Source organism: Symphodus melops (genome assembly GCF_947650265.1).
Source record: "Symphodus melops genome assembly, chromosome: 19".
In the NCBI taxonomy this organism is placed as follows: Eukaryota; Metazoa; Chordata; class Actinopteri; order Labriformes; family Labridae; genus Symphodus; species Symphodus melops.
This window is the reverse complement of record NC_136709.1, coordinates 22,229,733-22,255,100: the sequence shown is the minus strand read 5'-3', so window position 1 is coordinate 22,255,100 and position 25,368 is coordinate 22,229,733. Positions and strand designations below refer to the sequence as shown.

The following is a 25,368-nucleotide window of genomic DNA, read 5'->3' as shown; positions in this document are numbered from 1 at the left end:
GTTTCACCACCGGGGGGCGACAGAGGAGAAGAGTCTAGTTCGAGACTCTGGACCCTGTAGTGAAGGGGGCGAGAGTGTAGACCTGACAACAGAGTTCAAGTCAGCAGGTGACATCTAGTAATCTCTTTAAATAGCAGTCAGGTGGGTTCACTGGTTAAATTAAAAGCTAATTATAAAACATTAATCTATATTAATCCTGGGGTTAAACTAAAGTTTTTAAACTGGAAACTCGACGCTTTGATTCGATTAACTAAACAAATATTCTGACCAGCAGGTGTCGCCATTTCGTCAGTTTTGCTCCGCGATCGTAATTACAAAAAAAACCCTTTATTGTAAAAATGAATGAGCTTTCTCTGACGTCACTATGTTTGACGTAAATCAAGTGAAAGGTGAAACACGGTGGAGAGGAAAGACTGTAAACAGCTGTCTGCAGCTGCTTCCCTTCACAGCTACCTCGTAGCGATCCCACGAAGAAGAAGTCCCTCGCAGGGCGTGGTGGGATTGCAGTCTCCTGACTGGAGGACCGAACAGTGCCCCAGCTGGCAGCAGCAGCAGAGAAGATGGCTGCAGAGGGGATTCTCAGGCCACAGTCTGGAAACACAACACCGACACACAGGTGATGTTCAGCGACGACTAGCCCGCGTGCCCCCCTCCCCCCCCCGGTTGTTCCGTCTGTCGGTCGGTTCCGCTCGGATTGGTCGGAGGTGGATCGAAAACAACATGGGGTCGCAGACTCTTCAGATCCTGAGGCAGGGGGTCTGGGCTTCAGTCACAGGCGGATGGTACTACGACCCCGACCAGAACACGTTCGTGAACGCTTTGCACCTTTACACCTGGCTGTTCCTGCTCTGCTTCCCCTTCACTCTCTACATGGTGAGTGGTGTTATGATGCTTTCTGCACCCTTTCATTATCGCTCCGCCTGTGTCAGCTAACGGTCCGGCTCGGTCTATTATCTGGAGCGGAGACAATGTAACGGTGTGTTACCTCTTTCATGTTCACACTGCGGTCACATTTTAATCACCAAACCAGCAGAACCTCACAGCACCAGAACCAGGCAGCTCAGAGAACACCGAGGAGCTCTTTAAACGGCCTCCTGAAGTGGACCCGACCGAGCCGGTCCTGACTGTCGGGAACGAGTCGGCTCTTCGAACCGGATCTTTTGTGTAAACCTGAAGATCCGCCTGTGTTTAAAGAGTGACCGTGTTTATTACATGTCATTAAATTCATTAAAGACATAGTTATATGGAGGTAACTGACACAGACAGTCACCACTGAACACGGTCACACTTTTAACCATAACACCGGCCTCTGTTTGACACACACAATCACTTGAGGTGTATTTTTGTTCAGTGTGATTCATTACAGGGCCAAACAGAGAGCTGATGATATTTATTAGTGAAACTCTTCTCATCGATTCTTTATGATTTTTAATTTAAATCCTCCATGAATTCAGCCTGAGCTGTCACTGACCAAAGTTCATCACTTCAGTTCAAGTGTTGATCCTCCAGGTCAGGTATAAGGTAAGTTACTCAGTCATGTTGTTACTCGAGATAAAGGACCAATCAGAGAGCTGCTCTCTTCCTGTGTGATCATGAAGGAAACCTGCTGTGTTGAAGCTTCTCTGACAACAATGCAGCAGCCAGTATGTCCTCCTTCTAACTTTAGATTCTGCTCCTGAATGCTCTGGATCTGATTGGACCAGAGAAAGTAGGCGGGACTTTGAAGGCCGTTTTGGACGCCCCTGGGTTTGCCAGATATGAGAGCAGTTATCAGGTGAACAGGTGTTGCAGCGATGGAAGCGGGCAGTGGAACTGCTTCAGATAGAAGTGATTGTACCCGAGCTAAAAAGCCTCTGCATGTTTCTAATAAGCTCCAGCAGCAGAAAGCTGCTCAAACTAGGATCAATGTTGGAGATGAAACATGGAGAGAGGTTAGAACGCAGAAAGCTTTACAGACCCATGCAGAGCTGGCTAAACACTGAAGATACAGTGTCCACCACATACAGAGCTGGCTAAACACTGAAGCTACAGTGTCCACCACATACAGAGCTGGCTAAACACTGAAGCTACAGTGTCCACCACATGCAGAGCTGGCTAAACACTGAAGCTACAGTGTCCACCACATGCAGAGCTGGCTAAACACTGAAGCTACAGTGTCCACCACATGCAGAGCTGGCTAAACACTGAAGCTACAGTGTCCACCACATGCAGAGCTGGCTAAACACTGAAGCTACAGTGTCCACCACATGCAGAGCTGGCCAAACACTGAAGCTACAGTGTCCACCACATGCAGAGCTGGCTAAACACTGAAGCTACAGTGTCTGCATGTTTCTAATAAGCTCCAGCAGCAGAAACGTGAAGGTGTGAATTTAAAAGTGAGCAGTGTCTCTGAGAATCAGCTGACTCAGCACTTCTTTGTGAGCTGACTCAGCTGATCTTGCTGACAGTGAAGATTTGGAAACCCTGTTGGAGGATGGTGTGTGTGTGTGTGTGTGTGTGTGTGTGTGTGTGTGTGTGTGTGTGTGTGTGTGTGTGTGTGTGTGTGTGTGTGTGTGTGTGTGTGTGTGTGTGTGTGTGTGTGTGTGTGTGTGTGTGTGTGTGTGTGTGTGTGTGTGTGTGTGTGTGTGTGTGTGTGTGTGTGTGTGTGTGTGTGTGTGTGTGTGTGTGTGTGTGTCCCAGCTGACAGGGACGTGACGCTGATGTGACACCTTTGATGTTTGCTGGGCTCAGCCCTGTTTACTCCTGCTGCCCTCTAAAGCTCCGCTCTCATTGGCTGAGTGGAGATCTCCCCGTGGTTGAATGACGGTCTGTAGTGAACTGGGCCTGTTAGACGGTCTGTAGTGAACTGGGCCTGTTAGACGGTCTGTAGTGAACTGGGCCTGTTAGACGGTCTGTAGTGAACTGGGCCTGATAGACGGTCTGTAGTGAACTGGGCCTGTTAGACGGTCTGTAGTGAACTGGGCCTGATAGACGGTCTGTAGTGAACTGGGCCTGTTAGACGGTCTGCTCAGCTACGTGGAGGAGCCGCGGTTGAAAGGGGTTTGTGGTTTGAGTTCTATTCTGAGAGTGGAAATACTCGGGTCAGCTCGGAGGTTTATATCGAGCTGCTGCTGACACACACACACACACACACACACACACACACACACACACACACACACACACGCTGCACGGTGGCTCAGTGGTTATCTCTGTCCCCTCTCAGTGAGGAGGTTGCTGGTTTGAATCCCGTCTGTCAGGAGCCTGCATGGTGTGGGTTCTCTCCGGCTTCAGTCCAATGTGGGCGTGGCTGGTTGAAGTCTGCTCGACCTTTGACCTTAAAATGTCGTCTTCTTCTTTGTCCTCTCTCAGGCCCTGCAGCCGACCATGGTCATCGTGGGGATCTACTGCGGCGTGATCGCTGTCATGTTCCTGCTGCTGAAGACGGTGAATTACCGCCTCCACCACGCCCTGGACGAGGGCGAGGTGGTGGAGAAGGCGAAGGAGAGTCAGGGCAGCAGAGGTGGCACGGAGGGGGCGAACGACGGCAGCATCACGCGTCGGGAGGACAGCAACGGCCCGGGGTAAGATGGCGTCCTCCACGGCCCGGCGGTCGGTTCGATGATGTGGAGTGTGAAGGCGCTGTAGAGGGCGTGGTGCTTCCTGGTGGTACACACAGAGTGATGTCATTTAAAGATGATGTAATGAGTGGAGGTCAAAGGTCATCCTGTTCTGATGACAGCAGGTACATAAGACGAGTCAGTCCTAACACGCTGCATGGACACTTCCAGGAAGTAGTCCTGTCCCAGCTTCTTTATGTTGTCACTGTGACATGTGGGCTGTTGAAGGAGCAGCATCCAGTGAGCTTCAGCGTGTTACTGCTCAAAGTGACTCACATTCACATGGCGAGCGGGGGGGGAGGGGGGGAGGGGGAGGGGGGGGCGGCTCTGCCACATCTGGAGTCTCATTCCAGGTTGTTGACGTTTACAGCAGAGTCACTGAGCGGCTCCTTTGTTTTCGCACACTTCCTGTTTGAGTCTGTTCGGAGCAGCGCCTGGTTCCTGGTTGGAGCCGTTCTTCACGGCGTGTGGAAGTGATTTACAGACGCTCCCTGGCGGCGCCTGGTTCCTGGTTGGAGCCGTTCTTCACGGCGTGTGGAAGTGATTTACAGACGCTCCCTGGCGGCGCCTGGTGTCCACAGCCTGCTGCAGGGAGGAGTCTAAATATAGATCATTCAATACACACTGTTTATTAATGATCCATCCACACTTTTTAGTCCTTGCCTTTACAGCTCCTCATGTTGACCTTTGACCTCATGTTGACCTCTCATGTGGTCAGGGTTTGAAACCTTCTTATTTCAGACTGACTGAGACTTGTAGTTTCAGCTGCTGTCTCTTTAAGACCCCTCCCCCCTCTCTTCTGATTGGTCAGCTCTCTGGAAGCAGAACGCTGCAGGGCTGCCAGGGGAGGTCAGCTCTGTGAGAGGACTGAAGACTCATCGTGTGTGTGTGTGTGTGTCTCTGTGTGTGTGTGTCTCTGTGTGTGTGTGTGTGTGTGTGTGTGTGTGTGTGTCTCTGTGTGTGTGTGTCTCTGTGTGTGTGTGTGCAGGGACCCTGGAGGGGGCATTGAGATGTCAGACTTCATCAGACAGGAGACTCCCCCCGTGGACTGCAGCTCCAGGAACTCCTACATCGGGATGGAGCTGAACCAGCAGGTACGCTGAGTGACTGAAGGAGCTGCTCTCTGATTGGTCAGACCTCAGCTCTGTAGTTGGATGAGTTTGGACTCAGAGACTTCATTTGTTTGTGTTTCAGGTCGTGTCCAGCCATGGGCGAGCGACGGGAGCTAAAGGTAACTTGTTTGCACTCGCTCCGATGAGAGCGACGGGCAGGGACACGATGATGATGTCATCTCACTGTACATTCAGAGAGTCCACGCCGTGCATGGCCTCTAACACGTCATGTCCCGTGGTGACGAGGTCGCCGCTTCCTGTGACATCATTGATCTGATTGAACAGAAACAGGAGGCGGTGTTAGGCTGCGTTTATTCAGCAGGAAGTGACATGTTGTGATGCATCCTGTCTTTACGGGATCATCACATCACGAGCACTCCTGTGACCTCCACATGGCCTGTGATTGGCTGTTGGTTTGTCAGGAAGTCAGTGATGTCACTCAGTGTCTGTTGTAGCCAGACTTAGTTTGGAGGTTATCTCCATCAGAGAGAGACGCGTGATGTCACTCTGAGTCATGTGATCTTCTGTCGAGCCCTGACTGTGTGTGTGTGTGTGTGTGTGTGTGTGTGTGTGTGTGTGTGTGTGTGTGTGTGTGTGTGTGTGTGTGTGTGTGTGTGTGTGTGTGTGTGTGTGTGTGTGTGTGTGTGTGTGTGTGTGTGTGTGTGTGTGTGTGTGTGTGTGTGTGTGTGGGGGTGTGGATTCACTGCTCCCTCTCTCTGCAGGAGACTCGGGAAAGATGTCAGATGACATCAGTTTGACTCTTGTGGAGAGCTGCAGCCATGATCACGGTAAGTGTGTGTGTGTGTGTGTGTGTGTGTGTGTGTGTGTGTGTGTGTGTGTGTGTGTACTCATGTCCTTTGTGTCCTCACAGATCTGCTGTCAGACACTAAGATGTACTGCCTTGTTCCCAACGACTCCTTCGCCTCCTTGCAACCTTCCACCTCGTTGTGTCCTTCGGAGCTGTCGAGGGAGCCGGTGGATCCGTGTAACTCGTTTCACTTCAGCCTGTCGTCCTGCGACGCCGAGCTCACCTCTCATGGATCCACGCCGTCTCAGACCTTCAGGAAGGAGCTCCGTTCTCGGGGCCTTCCTCGGACCTCCAGCTCTGCCGGTTCTGCCTTCCCCGACCCGTGTCTGCCGGACTTTGCTTTATACCCTCCGCCCAGAAGAGGCGGTCTGGACCCCGTCTGTGAGCTGGAGACCGCCAGACCTCAGCGGCCGGGGGGGAGAGAGGGGGCGGAGCGCTCGCACCAGCAGGATCCAGCTGTGCCCTCCACCTCGGGGATGGAGTGCTACCGGCACAAGGAGGCGCGCAGGGTGGCCCGCTCCGCCTCCCGGGAGGCCGGGGAAGGCAGCTCCGGACTGTACCAGGTAGAGGTGGGTGGGGGGGGCAAAGGCCCCGGTGGGGGAGGGAAGTCCCAGGGAGGGGAGCGCAGTGCCGACAGCCTGAGGAGTCTGAGTACTCGCAGCAGCGGCTCCACGGAGAGCTACTGCAGCGGCACCGACCGGGACACCAACAGCACGGTCAGCAGCTTCCACAGCGAGCAGACAAGCTCCACCCACGTGGAGAGCCTGCTGTCGCTCTCAGGGGACGAGCGTGTGCGGGACCGAGGAGAGGCCGCCTCTGCTCCCGCACACGACGCCACTCTGAGCTCTCGGGCGCTCGGTAACCTTCCCTCCAGGGAGGCCAATAAAAACCCTCACGCCAACGAGCTGACCGCTAAAGCGCCGGCCGACACTCAGGCGCCTGCAGGCCCGGAGCAGGAGGAGCCTGGGAGGGTCCAGGAGGAGCCCGGGGTCAGGACCAGTGCTGACGGCTCAGCAGCTGGAGCTGCCACGGAGGCGGAGCAACTGAGAGACGAGTCCAAACCAAAGTCAGACGCCGCCGTTCAGAGGACGTCCTCTCTGTCCACAGGGCGCAGCGCTCGGCGGCGGACAGGCAAGAAAAGAGCGAGCAGCTTTGACGCCAGCCGGCACCGGGACTACATGACTGTGCGTGGTATGGCCAAGCCCTGCAGCGCCGTGTTTACTGGGGGGGGCGAGGAGGACTCGAGCGATCAAAGTGAACTCAGCTGTGCCTCCAGTCTCCACTCCGCCCACCAGCTCAGCACGGACAGCTGCTCCAGCAACGCCTCGCGCTCCTGCCACTCCCCCGAGGGATACTACAGGGCGCTGAAGGTCAAGCACCCCTCCTCCTCCTCCTCCTCCACGGTCCACGCCGCAGCACGAGTGCAAACCAGAGGCAAGCGGCGAGCCTCTCGCCGAACGCCCAGCACAGGAAGTGCCAAAACACACGCCCGGGTGTTGAGTCTGGACAGCGGTACGGCCGCCTGCCTTAATGATCCCAGCCGCCTCGGAGCTCCCGCCGGGTCTCGGGCCCTCACCACCTCCAAGTCGGACCTGGAAGCCAAAGAAGGGGAAGTCCTGGACGCTGCATCCCTGCTGGGCCGGGCCTCCCAGCTGGAGTCCGTGACTCGCTCCAGAAACAGTCTGCCCAACCAGGCCGCCTTCAGCGAGCCGCAGGAGTCTCTGCGGGGTACGTAGCACACACACACACACACACACACACACACACACGAACACACACACACACGAACACACGAACACACACACATACACACACACACACACACACACACACACACACACACACACACACACACACACACACACGAACACACACACGAACACACACACGAACACGCACACATACACACATACACACACACACACACACACACAAATGCACACACGAACACACACACACATACACACACACACACACACACACACACACACACACACACACACACACACACACACACACACACACACACACACACACATCATGATGATGACGGGCTGCTGTCTGTTACTCTGTTTGATTTGTTTCTGAGAGTGAGTTGAAATGTCGCTGATTGATCTGACCTCATCATGCTCTCTGATTGGCCGATGATGTCTCTGTCCCCATGACAGCCCCGGGCAGCGAGGAGACGGTCATATTTCGGCGTGAGCGTAGCACGTTTCGTCGGCAGGCGGTGCGGCGGCGACACAACGCTGGCAGTAACCCCACCCCGCCCACCTCTCTGATTGGATCTCCCCTCAGGTACGCCGTGCATGGAGCCGGGGCTCGGGTCTGTGGTCGCGCCGCCTGGCGTGAGCATGCAGCCAGGTGGCGTCCTCTCTCTCCCTCCTCTGCACCACTTCACCACGTCTTTCTGCAGTGCGTGGCGTCTCTCGCGACGTCTCCACTCTGCATGTCTCTCGTCCTCCTTCCTCTCATCCTGCTCCATCTAATCTCTGCACTTCCACATCGTGAGCTCCGAGGCACACGGGCGCTCAGAGCGCCGCATCATTCGCTCAATAACACGTCTGCTGTGTCGCCTGCGACCTTTCTCAGAAGAGAGCAAGTTCAAGAAAGTTAAAACAAATCATCCATCCACCCATCATCCATCCACCCATCCACCCATCATCCATCCATCCACCCATCCATCCACCATCCACCATCCATCCACCCATCCACCCATCATCCATCCACCATCCATCCACCATCCATCCACCATCCATCCACCCATCCATCCATCCATCCATCCACCCATCATCCACCCATCATCCATCCACCATCCATCCACCATCCATCCACCATCCATCCACCCATCCATCCATCCATCCATCCACCCATCATCCACCCATCATCCATCCACCCATCCACCCATCATCCATCCATCCACCATCCACCATCCATCCACCCATCATCCATCCACCATCCACCCATCATCCATCCATCCACCCATCCATCCACCATCCACCCATCCATCCACCATCCACCATCCATCCACCCATCCATCCACCATCCACCATCCATCCATCCATCCATCCATCCACCATCCATCCATCCATCCATCCACCATCCATCATCCATCATCCATCCACCCATCATCCATCCATCCATCCACCATCCATCCACCATCCATCCACCATCCATCCACCCATCCATCCACCCATCCATCCACCCATCATCCATCCACCATCCATCCACCCATCATCCACCCATCCATCCATCCACCATCCATCCACCATCCATCCACCATCCATCCACCATCCATCCATCCATCCACCATCCATCATCCATCCACCATCCATCCACCCATCATCCACCCATCCATCCATCCACCATCCATCCACCATCCATCATCCATCCACCATCCACCATCCATCCACCATCCATCATCCATCCACCATCCATCCATCCACCATCCATCCACCATCCATCATCCATCCACCATCCACCCATCCATCCACCCATCATCCATCCACCCATCCATCCACCCATCATCCATCCACCCATCCATCCACCCATCATCCATCCACCCATCATCCATCCACCCATCATCCATCCACCCATCCATCCACCCATCATCCATCCACCCACCCATCCATCCATCCACCCATCATCCACCCACCCATCCATCCACCCATCCATCCACCCATCATCCATCCACCATCCATCACCCATCATCCATTCACCCACCCATCCATCATCCACCCATCATCCACCCACCCATCCATCCATCCACCCATCATCCATCCACCCACCCATCCACCCATCATCCATCCATCCACCCATCATCCATCCACCCATCCATCCACCCATCATCCATCCACCCATCATCCATCCACCCATCATCCATCCACCATCATCCACCCATCCACCATCCATCCACCCACCCATCATCCATCCATCCACCCACCCATCCATCCATCCACCCATCCATCCATCCACCCATCATCCACCCACCATCCATCATCCACCCATCATCCATCCACCCACCCATCCATCCATCATCCACCCATCATCCACCCACCCATCCATCATCCATCCACCCATCCACCATCCACCCATCATCCATCCATCCATCCATCATCCATCCACCCATCATCCATCCACCCATCCACCATCCACCCATCCACCCATCATCCATCCACCCATCATCCATCCATCCACCCATCATCCATCCACCCATCCACCATCCACCCATCCACCCATCATCCATCCATCCACCCACCCATCCATCATCCACCCATCATCCATCCATCATCCACTCATCATCCATCCATCCATCCATCCATGACAACCAGCATGTGTATTACATCACCTTTAACCCCCCCCCCCCCCCCCCCCGTGATAATGTTGTTTATCAGCAGACCCCCCCCCCCCCCCCCCCCCCCCCCCCCCTCGTGATAATGTTGTTTATCAGCAGCCCCCCCCCCCTCTTCTCCTCCCACAGTCTCCAGGAGGCTCTCAGCCAGGCCTCCCAGCCTTCTTCTTCCCAGGTGAAAGGTCAGCCCTCCAGAACGCCGTCCCAGGTGACTGTGCTGAGCACAAGCGCCTCCCTGCTGGCCAGGAATGGAAGCACACACCTGGAGGGTTCTCAGGACAAGGCCTCGACTGTTGGCACTACCAGCCTGCAGGACGACTTTGGTAGGGCGCGCTGCAGGGGAGCAGGGGGGTGTGTGGTGTTTGTTGGCTGCGCTGGCTTGGATTCTTCGGGGTTGCTTGAAGAGAGCGAGTCACAGATACGACTTCATTATCCACGCTCGCTGCACTGACACAATCAGCCGAGCCGAGCGCCGTTACTCATGCTCCATTTCTCTCTGTCTGGGATGATCAGTCAGTACTTGACCTGGCTGCTGCTCCTGATGTTTACGTAAACATAATGGATGCTAATGATGCTAATGATGCTAAGGAGAGAGCGGGCGTCTCCTGGCCTTCAAAGCCCCGCCTACCTTCTCTGGTCCAATCAGATCCAGAGCATTCAGGAGCAGAATCTAAAGTTAGAAGGAGGACATACTGGCTGCTGCATTGTTGTCAGAGAAGCTTCAACACAGCAGGTTTCCTTCATGATCACAGAGGAAGAGAGCAGCTCTCTGATTGGCTGATTGATCATAGAGGAAGAGAGCAGCTCTCTGATTGGTCCTTTGCTCAGACACGTTCACTTCCTGTTCTGAAGCTGTGAGTGAACAGACGCAGGCCTCTTCTGATACGTGTCACTGTGTTTTATTTTTGTTGATGTGGTTATTCAGCGGCGTGTTTCCCGTCTGAGCGTCGAAGAGGTTACCATAGCAACCGCTTATATTATCCCTCCTGTTAGAGAGGCTGCAGTGACTGTGGCTCAACCGGGCGAGTCGACCGCCTGTCCTCTCTGCGGGTTCGATGCCCGCCACATGACCGATGTGTCTCTTAACCCCAAGTTGCTCCCACTGCTTGGTCAGCTGTGTGTGTGTGTGTGTGTGTGTGTGTGTGTGTGTGTGTGTGTGTGTGTGTGTGTGTGTGTGTGTGTGTGTGTGTGTGTGTGTGTGTGTGTGTGTGTGTGTGTGTGTGTGTGTGTTTTCATGGATGTGTGATCACTGCAGGTGACCTCTCGAGGGGACCGCCCCCTCACAGGAGCCGGTCTAAGGACACGCCTCCTCTCATGAAATCGTCTCCACTCACTCGCTCTCTGTCTCTTCTTCGGTGTTTTGCAGGAAAGCTCACGCCGTCCCTGTACGAGGCCGCCGGCTGTGACGTGTCGCTGGTCAACTTTGAACCTGCAACCAGACGAGCCTCCAATAACGTGTGGTTAGTGTCAGAGCGGTCTGCTCTGTGTGTCACATGGTCTCTGACCTGTGAAGAGTCGCTTTACACCATGTGACAGACATAACAGTACAAAGCAGGAAGCTGATTGGCTGTTTGCTGTGAGGTCATGATGTAATGCAGCGAGTGCTTCTCTTTGTGTGTGTCACCCTGCAGGGACACCGACTCCCACCTCTCCAGCTCTACCTCAGTCCGCTTCTACCCTCATGACCTGGTGAGTGTGTGTGTGTGTGTGTGTGTGTGTGTGTGTGTGTGTGTGTGTGTGTGTGTGTGTGTGTGTGTGTGTGTGTGTGTGTGTGTGTGTGTGTGTGTGTGTGTGTGTGTGTGTGTGTGTGTGTGTGTGTGTGTGTGTGTGTGTGTGTGTGTGTTTAATAGAGCGAGAGAGTGCCCTACAGAGATTCACAGAAACAAAGTGTGTGTGTGTGTGTGTGTGTGTGTGTGTGTGTGTGTGTGTTGTGAACGGTCCTGAACCCTGCGGCTGTGTGTGTGTGTGTGTGTGTGTGTGTGTGTGTTGTGAACGGTCCTGAACCCTGTGTGTGTGTGTGTGTGTGTGTGTGTGTGTGTTGTGAACGGTCCTGAACCCTGCGGCTGTGTGTGTGTGTGTGTGTGTGTGTGTGTGTGTGTGTGTGTGTGTGTGTGTGTGTGTGTGTGTGTGTGTGTGTGTGTGTGTGTGTGTGTGTGTGTGTGTGTGTGTGTGTGTGTGTGTGTGTGTGTGTGTGTGTGTGTGTGTGTGTGTTGTGAACGGTCCTGAACCCTGCGGCGTGTGTGTGTGTGTGTGTGTGTGTGTGTGTTGTGAACGGTCCTGAACCCTGCGGCGTGTGTGTGTGTGTGTTGGTTCTGGGAGGTTCTGTGTGTTCATGTTTGACCGTGGGACAGATCTCTCTCCCTCAGATCCGTCTGAACCGTCTGCTGACCATGGACCCGGAGCTGCTGGAGCAGCAGGAAGGAGATCTGAGCCCGGAGCTCCAGGACGTACCGCCGGGACACGAGGACCCTGCGGCCGCCGCCGCCGCCGCCGCCGGCAAAGCCAGACAGTACTACCGGCTGTGGCTCCTCCCCTTCCTGTGGGTCGGCCTTCACTTTGACCGGCTCACGCTGCTGGCTCTGTTTGACAGGTACGAGAGCCGTCATCGTGGTCATCATCGTTTACAGCTCATTTTCACTCTCTCGTCCCCGTGCACACAGACTCGAGGTCAGACCAAAGCAAACGATCCCCATGTGTGCAGATAACTGAGTTTTCAAACAGTGTGATTGAAAGGAGCTCGGTGTTTCAGGAACCGGGAGGTCCTGGAGAACGTCCTGGCCGTGCTGCTGGCCGTGCTGGTGGCCTTCCTGGGTTCAGTGCTGCTCGTTCACGGCTTCTTCACCGACATCTGGGTCTTTCAGTTCTGCCTGGTCATCGCCAGCTGCCAGTACTCCTTACTGAAGGTGAGAGTCCAGCTCAGTGTTTAAAGGTTCTGAAGTGACTCCAGGCTGCTGATCTGTTTGTTTTTCTGATTCCACAGAGCGTTCAGCCGGACTCGTCGTCCCCTCGACATGTGAGTGATGACTCATCTTTCACCTGTGCTCATTACATCACATCCAACATGGCCGACCAAAGAACTAGATTACCTGTAGGTGTGAGTGTGGCTGGTTGTCTCTGTATGTCAGCCCTCTGATTGGTCCAGGGTGTAGTCCCGCCTCTCGTCCAGTGACAGCTGGATCGGCTCCAGACCTCCATGACCCTGAAGGGAAGTGGTTCAAGGTTTCTCCTGCAGAGAGTCAGAGTGAGCTGACAGCAGGAAGTAATCAGGAGAATTCACCTGGAGCCAGTGGGAGGGGCTTAGACTGTCTGCACGCCACCTCTACCATCTCTACAGACTGTCTGCACGCCACCTCTACAGACTGTCTGCACGCCACCTCTACCGTCTCTACAGACTGTCTGCACGCCACCTCTACAGACTGTCTGCACGCCACCTCTACCATCTCTACAGACTGTCTGCACGCCACCTCTACCATCTCTACAGACTGTCTGCACGCCACCTCTACCATCTCTACAGACTGTCTGCACGCCACCTCTACCACCTCTACAGACTGTCTGCACGCCACCTCTACAGACTGTCTGCACGCCGTCTCTACAGACTGTCTGCACGCCACCTCTACAGACTGTCTGCACGCCACCTCTACAGACTGTCTGCACGCCATCTCTACAGACTGTCTGCACGCCACCTCTACAGACTGTCTGCACGCCACCTCTACAGACTGTCTGCACGCCACCTCTACAGACTGTCTGCACGCCACCTCTACAGACTGTCTGCACGCCACCTCTACAGACTGTCTGCACGCCACCTCTACAGACTGTCTGCACGCCACCTCTACCGTCTCTGTTCTCTAGTCGACCTGCTGCATTCTGTTTCCTGTTCTCCTCCATCTTCTTCTTTGGTAAATGTTATGAACATGTCTACGTGTGAACAACCAGCTGAGGAAGTCTGTTTGTGTCCTCGCTGCAGCAGCTGCTCTGAAACGACCTCTTTTATTAAAGCTGCTGCTGCACTCAGCTGCAGGCAGCAGCTTTAAATAACCAGCCACAGCTCGCTCGCTCTCTCTCTCTCTCTCTCTCTCTCCCTCTGTTTCTCTCTCTCTCTCCCCCCTCTCTCTGCCCCCCCCCCCCCCTCTGTCTCTCTGAGGTGTGTAAAGTGTCATTGAGCAGGGCAGCCTCCTGGGTTGAAGGTCTGAATCCTAATAAATGCTGAGCTGTGACCTCTGACCTCTTGTCCTCACAGGGTCATAACCGCATCATCGCCTACAGCCGGCCCGTCTACTTCTGTCTGTGCTGCGCTCTGATCTGGCTGCTGCACTACGGCAGTCTGAGGACCACGTCGTCCCGCTTCAGCCTGTACGGGGTCGCCCTCACCAGCTCCCTGGTCCTGGCCTCGGCCCGGGACCTGGTCATCGGTGAGCTGTGTTCAGGGTCACCACGGGTCACGTTACAACCATCGTGTTTCTGATCTGATCTTTCCCCCTGCAGTCTTCATCCTGTGCTTCCCCATCATCTTCTTCGTCGGCCTGCTGCCACAGGTCAACACCTTCGTCATGTACCTCTTCGAGCAGCTCGACATCCACGTGTTCGGAGGCAACGGTGAGCTGGACGCCGTCCTGAGCGTTCTAGGTGATGACTCGCTGTCAGGTGTGCTGACGTCCTCTGTGCTCTCTTTGCAGCCTCCACCAGTCTGCTGTCAGCGCTGTACAGCGTGCTGCGCAGCGTGCTCACCGTCGCTCTGCTCTACGGCTTCTGCTACGGCGCTCTGAAGGTGACGACCCCCTCCCTTTAAAAAACCCCAAAACACAGGATGTTACTGAACCTGTGCTCGGTAAGCTGTGAGCGTTCGTGTTGACGCCGTGTCGTTCTGTGTGTTTCAGGAGACGTGGGAGCCGCATCACATCCCCGTGTTGTTCTCCGTGTTCTGCGGCCTCTTGGTGGCCGTGTCCTACCACCTGAGCCGGCAGAGCAGCGACCCCTCAGTCCTCATGTGAGTTCACAACCACCCTCCAACCCTTTCTGCAGCCCGCCACCTGTGCTGTCCACCTTCAAAATAAAAGCACCACACTTCAGTTTGTCCACCTTCAAAATAAAAGCACCACGCTTCAGTTTGTCCACCTTCAAAATAAAAGCACCACACTTCAGTTTGTCCACCTTCAAAATAAAAGCACCACGCTTCAGTTTGTCCACCTTCAAAATAAAAGCACCACACTTCAATTTGTCCACCTTCAAAATAAAAGCACCACGCTTCAGTTTGTCCACCTTCAAAATAAAAGCACCACACTTCAGTTTGTCCACCTTCAAAATAAAAGCACCACACTTCAGTTTGTCCACCTTCAAAATAAAAGCACCACACTTCAGTTTGTCCACCTTCAAAATAAAAGCACCACACTTCAGTTTGTCCACCTTCAAAATCAAAGCACCACGCTTCAGTTTGTCCACCTTCAAAATAAAAGCACCACGCTTCAGTTTGTCCACCTTCAAAATAAAAGCACCACGCTTCAGTTTGTCCACCTTCTGCTGCTTCAACACTAAAGTGAATTATCAGACTGCTCCTCTCCTCACAGCTCGCTGATACAGTCCAAGATTTTGCCTAATTTAAAAGACAAAAACCCGGAGGACCCTCTGTCAGAAGTCCAGGACCCTCTGCCCGACAAGCTCCGGGCGTCTGTGGTGAGTTCGACTCCTCGTGTGGTCGTTCATCGAGCATCCATTCACATCATTTAACCCCATAAAGACATTTAGAAGTTTGTTTCTTTTTTGCTCGTCTCACCAGAACGAGCGGCTGCAGTCTGACCTGATCGTCTGCGTGGTCATCGCTGTTCTTTACTTCGCCATCCACGTCAGCACCGTGTTCATCGCGCTGCAGGTACAGTCAATACTGCAGCCCATCGTCAGAGATAGGACCTTAGACATAAAGGGGTCAAAGGTCAGCTATGAACCTGGGCTGTTTGTTTCAAGGACGACACGTGAGGCGGTGTGTGAATTAACCACATGGCCACCCGCGCCTGGCCACGCCCACATTTAGCTGACTTTAAAGCAGAGGTCTTTTTTCCTCAGTGTCAGAGTGTGTGTGTGTGTGTGTGTGTGTGTGTGTGTGTGTGTTTGATGATGTCATCCTCTCGTGTTCGCAGCCGTTCCTCAGTTACGTCCTGTACGCTCTGCTGGGGACGGTCGGCCTGCTCACACACTACCTGATGCCTCAGGTCCGGAAGCAGCTGCCCTGGTACTGCTTCTCCCACCCGCTGCTCAAAACCAAGGAGTACTATCAGTTTGAAGTGCGGGGTGAGTGAGCTGCGTCACGCCATGACCACGCCGACTGTTTAGCTGTGAGGACGCCGTCTCACTGTCTGCTCCTCCCTCAGATGCGGCTCACGTCATGTGGTTTGAGAAGCTCCACGTGTGGCTGCTGTTTGTGGAGAAGAACGTCCTCTATCCGCTCGTCATCCTCAACGAGCTGAGCGGCAGCGCCAGAGAGCTCGCCAGTCCCAAGAGACTCGACACGGAGTGAGAATTATGTTCCATACCTTCTCTGTTATCGATCTGTATTAGATCTGTGGATGGTTGTGATGTCATCGTTTGACCGTTAAAGTTTAATCGTGACCTTTTCAACGTAGAACGCGTTTCTAAACAAGTACGATACGAGCAGCTCGTTGCTGCTATTCGAGCTGTGACCCCCCCCCCCTCCGGTTTCCTCAAACTGTTCCTCTGTTTGGAGGAGACGTGACTTCAGTTTGATCCTGATTTCAGCTTTAACGCCGTCGCACTGATTGTTTTGAAATCGTCCTCCAGGGTCGGCGCTCTGATGATTACGGTGGCGGGCCTGAAGCTGCTGCGTTCCTCCTACAGCAGCCCCACCTACCAGTACGTGACCATCCTCTTCACCGTCCTCTTCTTCACCTTCGACTACCGCCATCTGTCCGAGACGCTGCTGCTCGACCTCTTCCTCATGTCCATCGTCTTCAGCAAGGTCAGAGCGACACTATGTTTTTATATCATTGTCCCGCTGAGCAGGACAGATGTTTACAAATGTTTACAGATGTCTGTAAATGTTTACAGATGTCTGTAAATGTTTACAAATGTTTACAGATGTCTGTAAATGTTTACAGATGTCTGTAAATGTTTACAAATGTTTATAAATGTTTACAGATGTTTGTAAATGTTTACAAATGTTTGTAAATGTTTACAAATGTTTACAGATGTCTGTAAATGTTTACAAATGTTTATAAATGTTTACAAATGTTTACAGATGTCTGTAAATGTTTACAAATGTTTATAAATGTTTACAGATGTTTGTAAATGTTTACAGATGTTTGTAAATGTTTACAGATGTTTGTAAATGTTTACAGATGTTTGTAAATCTTTACAGATGTTTATAAATCTTTACAGATGTTTATAAATGTTTACTGATGTTTGTAAATGTTTACAGATATTTACAGATGTTTGTAAATGTTTACAGATGTTTGTAAATGTTTACAGATGTTTGTATGTTTACAGATGTTTGTAAATGTTTACAGACGTTTGTAAATGTTTACAGACGTTTGTAAATATTTACAGATGTTTGTAAATGTTTACAGATATTTACAGATGTTTGTAAATGTTTACAGATGTTTGTAAATGTTTACAGATGTTTGTATATGTTTACAGATGTTTGTAAATGTTTACAGACGTTTGTAAATATTTACAGATGTTTGTAAATGTTTACAGATATTTACAGATGTTTATAAATGTTTACAGATGTTTGTAAATGTTTACAGATGTTTGTAAATTTTTACAGATGTTTGTAAATGTTTACAGATGTTTGTAAATCTTTACAGATGTTTATAAATGTTTACAGATGTTTATAAATGTTTACAGATGTTTGTAAATGTTTACAGATGTTTATAAATGTTTACAAATGTTTGTAAATGTTTACAAATGTTTACAGATGTCTGTAAATGTTTACAAATGTTTATAAATGTTTACAGATGTTTGTATATGTTTACAGATATTTGTAAATGTTTACAGACGTTTGTAAATGTTTACAGACGTTTGTAAATGTTTACAGATATTTACAGATGTTTGTAAATGTTTACAGACGTTTGTAAATGTTTACAGATATTTACAGATGTTTGTAAATGTTTACAGATGTTTGTAAATCTTTACAGATGTTTGTAAATCTTTACAGATGTTTGTAAATGTTTACAGATATTTACAGATGTTTGTAAATGTTTACAGATGTTTGTAAATCTTTACAGATGTTTGTAAATCTTTACAGATGTTATTAAGCGGGCTTCTCTTTGTGTTCTCAGATGTGGGAGCTGTTCTACAAGCTGCACTTTGTCTACACCTACATCGCCCCCTGGCAGATCACGTGGGGCTCAGCGTTCCACGCCTTCGCTCAGCCCTTCGCCGTGCCTCGTATCCTTTCACCTGCACGCCGAGTCACTGGTTTGTCCCGCCTCCCGGAGGCTTCTGTTAGAGCATGTTGGGATGTGGAGCTGCTCGTCCTCGGAGGTTATTTCTAGTGTGTCAGGACGCCGTGTTGAGTGATCCATAACTCGAGCCTCTTCAGACTCGGCCATGCTGTTTGTTCAGGCCGTCGTGTCGGCGATATTCTCCACCCCCCTCAACCCGTTCCTGGGCAGCGCCATCTTCATCACCTCCTACGTTCGTCCCGTCAAGTTCTGGGAGAGAGACTACAAGTATGAAATAGTTTTATTCCTTCAGGTTCAAATTAAAGGCGAGCTAATCTGCTGGCCAATCAGAAGAGAGGAGGGAGGTGGGGCGGGTCAGATAAAGAAAGGTCTCGCGGTCTGAACGTGAGGACGAGATGGGAGCTTTAATTCAGTGTTTTTGTTTTCAGCACAAAGAGAGTGGATCACTCCAACACGCGTCTGGCCTCCCAGCTGGACCGAAATCCAGGTGAGGGCGCCGATTCAGGTTCAGAGCTGCCGAGGAACAGGACTCTTCGTGTTGACCTTTGACCTCTTTATTCAGCTCACAGCGAGATGTTTATTGAACTGAGATCTGAGTCAGCAGCTCTGCAATACATTCATTTTGTCTCCCTTCACAATAAAAGCACCACACTTCATTTTGTCTCCCTTCACAATAAAAGCACCACACTTCATTTTGTCTCCCTTCACAATAAAAGCACCAGACTTCATTTTGTCTCCCTTCAAAATAAAAGCACCACACTTCATTTTGTCTCCCTTCAAAATAAAAGCACCACATGATATAATGTTTACAAGTGGGGAAGTCGCCTTCACGTCACAGAGAATGAGATGTGTAAGTGATGGATGGACTCATGATGGATGCAGAGTGGACATGATGAGGTGAAGACACGGTGTGAGCTCCTCAGGATGCTTGACGTGTCCTTCGTCTCTGTCCTCTTCAGGCTCTGATGACAACAACCTGAACTCCATCTTCTACGAGCACCTGACCCGCTCGCTGCAGCACAGCCTGTGCGGAGACCTCCTGCTGGGCCGCTGGGGGAACTTCAGCACCGGGGACTGTTTCATCCTGGCCTCGGACTACCTGAACGCTCTGGTGCATCTCATCGAGATCGGGAACGGCCTGGTCACCTTCCAGCTGCGAGGGCTGGAGTTCAGAGGTGAGGCAGGTGTTGGTGTGTGGGAGGAGCAGGAACGTTAGAGGAAGCTCAGACTGTGTGTGTGTGTGTGTGTGTGTGTGTGTGTGTGTGTGTGTGTGTGTGTGTGTGTGTGTGTGTGTGTGTGTGTGTGTGTGTGTGTGTGTGTGTGTGTGTGTGTGTGTGTGTGTGTGTGTGTGTGTGTGTGTGTGTGTGTGTGTGTGTGTGTGTGTGTGTGTGTGTGTGTGTGTGTGTGTCCTCCAGGAACGTACTGCCAGCAGAGGGAGGTGGAGGCCATCACGGAGGGCGTGGAGGAGGACGAGGGCTGCTGTTGCTGCGAGCCGGGTCACCTCCCTCACATCCTGTCCTTCAACGCCGCCTTCGGCCAGCGCTGGCTGGCGTGGGAGGTGCTGGTCACCAAATACGTGCTGGAGGGCTACAGCATCACCGACAACAGCGCCGCCTCCATGCTGCAGGTGTTCGACCTGCGACGCATCCTCACCACCTACTACGTGAAGGTCAGTGGGACGCGGGTCGCTCTTCTGAATGCAGGCGTGTTATTGGTCTGTGTTTTAAACCCCGCCTCTCCTGCCTCGCTCAGGGTATCATCTACTACGTGGTCGCCTCAGCCAAACTAGAGGAGTGGCTGGCGAACGAGACCATGAAAGACGGCCTGCGGGGGTGTGGAGAGAGGAACTACGTGGACCTGGATCCCACCTTCAACCCCAACATCGACGAAGACTACGACCACCGACTGGCAGGCATCTCCAGAGACAGCTTCTGTGCCGTCTACCTGAGCTGGATCCAGTACTGCAACTCCCAAAGAGCCAAGGTGAGACCGCTGTGGTGCTGGAACAAGCAGGCCCAATAACAGCCAGGTCTTCCAGGACCCTCCAGGACCCTCCAGGCGAGCGCGTCCTGAATCTGTGCGTGTTTTGTGCTTGCAGCCTCTGGAGAGCGAGAAGGACTCGGCCCTGGTGCTGCTCTGCTTCGGTCTGTGCGTGCTGGGGAGGAGAGCTCTGGGGACGGCAGCTCATCACATGTCCAGGTGAGTTCCTGCTCCAGAGATCCAGTCTTTAGCCCGAGCCGAGGAGCTCACAGCCAGGCCCAGCTGGAGACGAGCAGGACGCTTAGACATTCAGAGGGAGACCCCGTCTGACCTTTGACCCTCTGCTGTCTCTCCTGCACAGTAACCTGGAGTCCTTCCTCTACGGCCTGCACGCTTTGTTTAAGGGAGACTTCCGGATCTCCTCGGTGCGGGACGAGTGGATCTTCGCCGACATGGAGCTGCTCAGGAAGGTGGTGGTGCCTGGGATCCGAATGTCTCTCAAGCTGCACCAGGTGAGATCAGCAGGTGAGAGGAAGGAGCTCCTTCTCAGGGTGGGTCATGTGACACGTGTTCTGCGTCTCGTGCAGGACCACTTCACCTCCCCCGATGAGTACGAGGAGCCGGCCGTCCTGTTCGAGGCCATCTCGTCCCACCAGCAGAACCTGGTCATCGCTCACGAGGGCGACCCGGCCTGGAGGAGCGCCGTGCTTTCCAACGCCCAGTCGCTCCTCGCCCTGCGCCACGTCCTCGACGAAGGAACCAACGAGTACAAAATCATCATGCTCAATCGACGCTACCTCAGCTTCCGGGTCATCAAGGTGAGTGCTCGATGCTCGGCGCTGTGGCGTGCTCAGGGCGGGCGTGTAATCCGCCCGTGTTTGTGTTGCAGGTGAATAAAGAGTGCGTGCGCGGCCTGTGGGCGGGGCAGCAGCAGGAGCTGGTCTTCCTGAGGAACAGAAACCCGGAGCGCGGCAGCATCCAGAACGCCAAACAGGCTCTGAGAAACATGATCAACTCGTCGTGCGACCAGCCCATCGGGTATCCCATCTACGTGTCGCCGCTGACCACCTCCTACTGCAACTCGCACCCCCAGCTCGCTCACATCATGGGGGGCCCCATCAGCCTCGGGAACATCCGCAGCTTCGTGGTCAGCACCTGGCACAGGTGGGTGGCGTGCAGACTGAGCTCTGACTGGCGTTTGGTAAAGCGCTGACCTCTCACTGTTTCCCTCCGTCAGGTTACGGAAAGGCTGCGGCGCCGGCTGTAACAGCGGCGGGAACATCGAGGACCCAGACGTGGGGGGGCTGTCCTGTGGGAGCGGGAACGGGACCGGGGGCGAGTCTCAGCAGAGCTCGGTGTCGCAGGGTGGGACCTCCGGACACGCCCCCTCCCACCCGTACCCGCCACAAACCCTGGGTGAGGACTTTGTGTTCGACGTCAGACATTTAACACGGAACACAACGCCGACTGACCGCCGTCCTGACCACTCGTTACAAGAGCGTCTGAGCTGAGCTGTGATTGGAGGAGACGAGCGGATGAGGTCATCAGCTGAGAGCTGGTCGCCCTCAGAGTCTGAGCTGTGTCTCTGCAGCCCGGAACGCTCTCAGCTCGACCCTCAGGTCTGATGAGTCAGCTGCTCCAGGATCAGTCCTGAGTCCAGGATCAGTCCTGAGTCCTGGATCAGTCCGGAGTCCTGGATCAGTCCGGAGTCCAGGATCAGTCCTGAATCCTGGATCGGTTCTGAGTCCAGCATCCGGACTGATCCTGGAGCAGCTGACTCATTTCTTCAGTCCTGAGTCCTGGATCAGTCCTGAGTCCAGGATCAGTCCTGAATCCTGGATCGGTTCTGAGTCCAGCATCCGGACTGATCCTGGAGCAGCTGACTCATTTCTTCAGTCCTGAGCCTGAAATCAGCACTTCGTCTCTCCTGAGCAGTGAACAGGATTTATAAATCAGCTGGTCCGACGTGCTGGTCCGACGTGCTGGTCCGACGTGCTGGTCCGACGTGCTGGTCCGACGTGCTGGTCCGACGTGCTGGTCCGATGTGATGACCAGTCGTATCCTTTCAAATATAGAAGCGAACGAGGCGTCTGTGAAGCTGCCGTGTGTCCGTGTGCAAACATGAAAGAGAAGGCCGATGACTCGTGGCGTGCTCGTTCTGGATCAACAGCACACGCTCATGAAGTCTGCCGTCTCCTCTCTGTGTCCAGGCACCAGTCAGAGCTCGCAGTCGGTCCAGTCGGGTCTGGTCCGGCACTCCCCCGCCCGAGCCTCCGTGGCCAGCCACTCGTCCTCGTACCGTTACAGCAGCAGCCGTCACTCGTCCCTGCGCACGTCCACCACGGGCCTGGAGCCCTGCAGACGCTCGTCCACCAGCCAGCTGTCTCTGCGCACGCTGCCCACCTCGCTGCAGCTCCGGCTGGGCTCCTCCTCCGACCCGGCCGGGCCCTCCGCCTCCCTCTCCAGCCACAGCATCCCTCCCTGCAAACGCCACACGCTGGTGGGCCTCCTGGGCAACGACGCCATGTGCAGCGCGGTGACCGACCCGCTCAGCCAGCATCACTACCACCACCACCACTACCACCCGCAGCAGCACAACCCGTCCGTGTGCAGCGTGCGCCGAGACGACATCTCCTACAGAGTGCAGGTACGCCAACACAACGCTGGCACGCCGCTTTATGACCTTCACATAACCTTTCCAGCCAGAACATAAACGTGTCCACGCACCGTTCAGCATGTGCTCGACCTTTAATCACGTCCACATCACTTTGGTTTGTGCTGACCTGCAGCCGAGCACGCGGCCTGCAGCGTGCGGCGTGCTGCGTGCAGCGTGCGGCGTGCGGCGTGCAGAATACAGCATTTGGGGGCTCACTCCAACACTAGAAGAGACTTCTTCTAATTGAAATTGTTCCGTGTGTCGTGTCTCTCAGATCGTGGACGTCAGTCACGTGCTGGAGAACATCAACCTCTCCAAGCGGAAGGAGCTGCAGTGGCCTGACGAGACGATGAGACTGCGAGCGGGTCGGACCTGCTGGAGGGAGTGGAGCCCCCTAGAGGGCATGGAGGGACATGTAAGTCTTTATCTGCTGACAGGACTCACAACAATCTGTTTACATATTTCAGAGGTTTTACCCAAAGTCAGAGATATGATCACACACACACACACACACACACACACACACACACACACACACACACACACACACACACACACACACACACACACTGTTTGCTGGTTGATGAATCTGATTGGACGTCTGTCTCCTCAGGTGATTCACCGGTGGGTGCCTTGTAGCCGAGACGCAGCCAATCGCTCCCACATTGACAAAACCATCCTGCTGGTACAGGTGGAAGATAAGCTAGTGCCCATCATCGAGACGGGGGTCATTGAGTTGGGCGCCGAGGTCTGACACAAGCACGCACGCCCACACACGCCCACACACACACACGCACACACACACACACACACACACTCAGCCCGCAGGATGCAGTCGCCTGCAGACAAACAGGAAGGTGGAGCTCTCCCCCGTCCGCTGTTCCTTATTGCTGAGGGGGAACAGGAAGCCAGGGAAACGTGCGAGCAGAGGCGGAGCTTCACTCAAACACAGAATCTGCCTTGCTTTGCGTCTCAGAAATGCTGCATGACAGTAAACGACCTTAAGTTCCTTTTTTTCTCTCCTGGTGATTAGTTTAAGTTCTATGCATTTCATCCACTCACATTTTTTCTCTGTGTTCTTTTGATTGTCTGAATGATTTGCCAAATTCAAAGCTGGCGTGGGATACCTGCTCAGGTGTCACACTCCAGCTCAAAGCTTTCTGTTATTGTTTTTGTTGCCAAGACGACGGAGGACGCTGCGCGGCGGGATAAACTGCAGTCAGAGACGGGACGCCGCGGCGCTCCGACTCGTCCCTTCGGGCAAGACGACTGCGCAAAGAAAATAAAACTTGCACTATGATTTTGTATTTTATTTACAGCGATGCACTACTCTCAATGATATCGTCTTTTATTTATTACCGACTCAGATCGCCATGGTTACCGATGCCTTGGGAATAAAAAAAATGCAATCGAACTTTTTTTGTTTTCAGCCATTTTTATTTTTCAGCTTTCTGTTTGATAAACTTGAAGATAACTTTTTACTGTATATGATTATATCTATATATAGTATATAAAATATATATATATATTTACACAAATAAATATATATATACTGTGGATGTATAAAAGACTTTGTTTTGGATATTTATTACTGTGAACATTGTATTTACACTTTGTTACATCTTCGCTTGCTTTTGTTTCGGGGCGTCGGTTCGAGTCTCGAGGACCAGCGGGTGAAAACGAGATGCAGATTTTTTCGATGGACTGTTTCACGACTCAACTTAATTCTTTTTCTATACGGAGAAATAAAAGTTTGATTTATTGCTGACATCTTTAAAACGCCTCCTCTGACTTTTTATTATTCCTACTTCTTGATTGGGTGGTCTGCTGTGATTGGCTGTCCAGGATGTAAGCCCGCCTCTCGCCCAGTAACAGCAGGGATGGTCCAGCCCCTCTCGGTGTGTGTGTGTGATGTAACAGGCTGCAGGTAAACGCTTCTTTCAGTCTTTCGTTCAGGTCAACTTAAAGCTCAGATATAAAGACAGAAGTGACGTCAACATGTTTGTTTACCTGGAGACTCTGATGGACAGGATGTAAAGTTAAAGGAGGACACTTCATGTTTCCTTCATGTCTGATCAGAGCTTTAAGAGCTGACCGTGTTCTCTGATGTAATGACACGTTATCAGCAGGTTAGCACCTGTGTGTGTGTGTGTGTGTGTGTGTGTGTGTGTGTGTGTGTGTGTGTGTGTGTGTGTGTGTGTGTGTGTGTGTGTGTGTGTGTGTGTGTGTGTGTGTGTGTGTGTGTGTGTGTGTGTGTGTGTGTGTGTGTGTGTGTGTGTGTGTGTGTGTGTGTGTGTGTGTGTGTGTGTGTGTGTCTCTCTCTCTGTGTGTGTGTGTGTGTGTGTGTGTGGCCCAGAGGACTCTCAGTAAGATGAGTGTTTTAATCTGTGGCTGAATTAAAACAAACCAAAACCTTCTGTCTTCTTTTTAAAGCAACACAGTGAACTCACA

General features: G+C 52.8%; 1 protein-coding gene across 4 annotated transcripts; it reads left to right on the top strand.

Moving 5' to 3' along the window:
• Positions 1–363: 363 nt before the first annotated feature.
• On the top strand, positions 364–24,696 carry pcnx1 (pecanex 1). 4 transcript variants are annotated; one of them, XM_079370580.1, is made up of 36 exons: positions 364–873; positions 3,352–3,563; positions 4,588–4,693; positions 4,794–4,830; positions 5,434–5,499; positions 5,583–7,247; positions 7,688–7,817; positions 10,000–10,193; positions 11,237–11,330; positions 11,502–11,559; positions 12,222–12,460; positions 12,620–12,773; positions 12,851–12,883; positions 14,108–14,279; positions 14,353–14,463; positions 14,544–14,635; positions 14,745–14,854; positions 15,432–15,537; positions 15,641–15,733; positions 15,999–16,149; positions 16,230–16,371; positions 16,657–16,834; positions 18,156–18,264; positions 18,419–18,548; positions 18,710–18,768; positions 19,241–19,456; positions 19,697–19,950; positions 20,034–20,264; positions 20,380–20,480; positions 20,623–20,773; positions 20,849–21,079; positions 21,151–21,425; positions 21,499–21,677; positions 22,472–22,908; positions 23,192–23,332; positions 23,531–24,696. In XM_079370580.1, the coding sequence occupies exons 1-36, from the start codon at positions 721–723 to the stop codon at positions 23,669–23,671; spliced, it is 6,951 nt and encodes a 2,316-aa protein (XP_079226706.1). In that variant the 5' UTR covers positions 364–720; the 3' UTR covers positions 23,672–24,696. The 4 variants fall into 4 exon arrangements, with proteins under 4 accessions (XP_079226706.1, XP_079226707.1, XP_079226709.1 ...); XM_079370581.1 differs by having other exon boundaries at positions 365–873; positions 12,237–12,460; XM_079370583.1 differs by lacking the exons at positions 7,688–7,817; positions 10,000–10,193 and having other exon boundaries at positions 365–873; positions 12,237–12,460.
• The last annotated feature ends 672 nt before the right edge of the window (positions 24,697–25,368 follow it).

Coding starts and splice junctions, on each gene's coding strand:
- pcnx1 (XM_079370580.1), top strand. CDS start 721: ATGGGGTCGCAGACTCTTCAGATCCTGAGGCAGGGGGTCTGGGCTTCA. Junction 3,564..4,587: donor GAGGACAGCAACGGCCCGGG/GTAAGATGGCGT, acceptor GTGTGTGTGCAG/GGACCCTGGAGGGGGCATTG. Junction 7,818..9,999: donor CTGATTGGATCTCCCCTCAG/GTACGCCGTGCA, acceptor CTCCTCCCACAG/TCTCCAGGAGGCTCTCAGCC.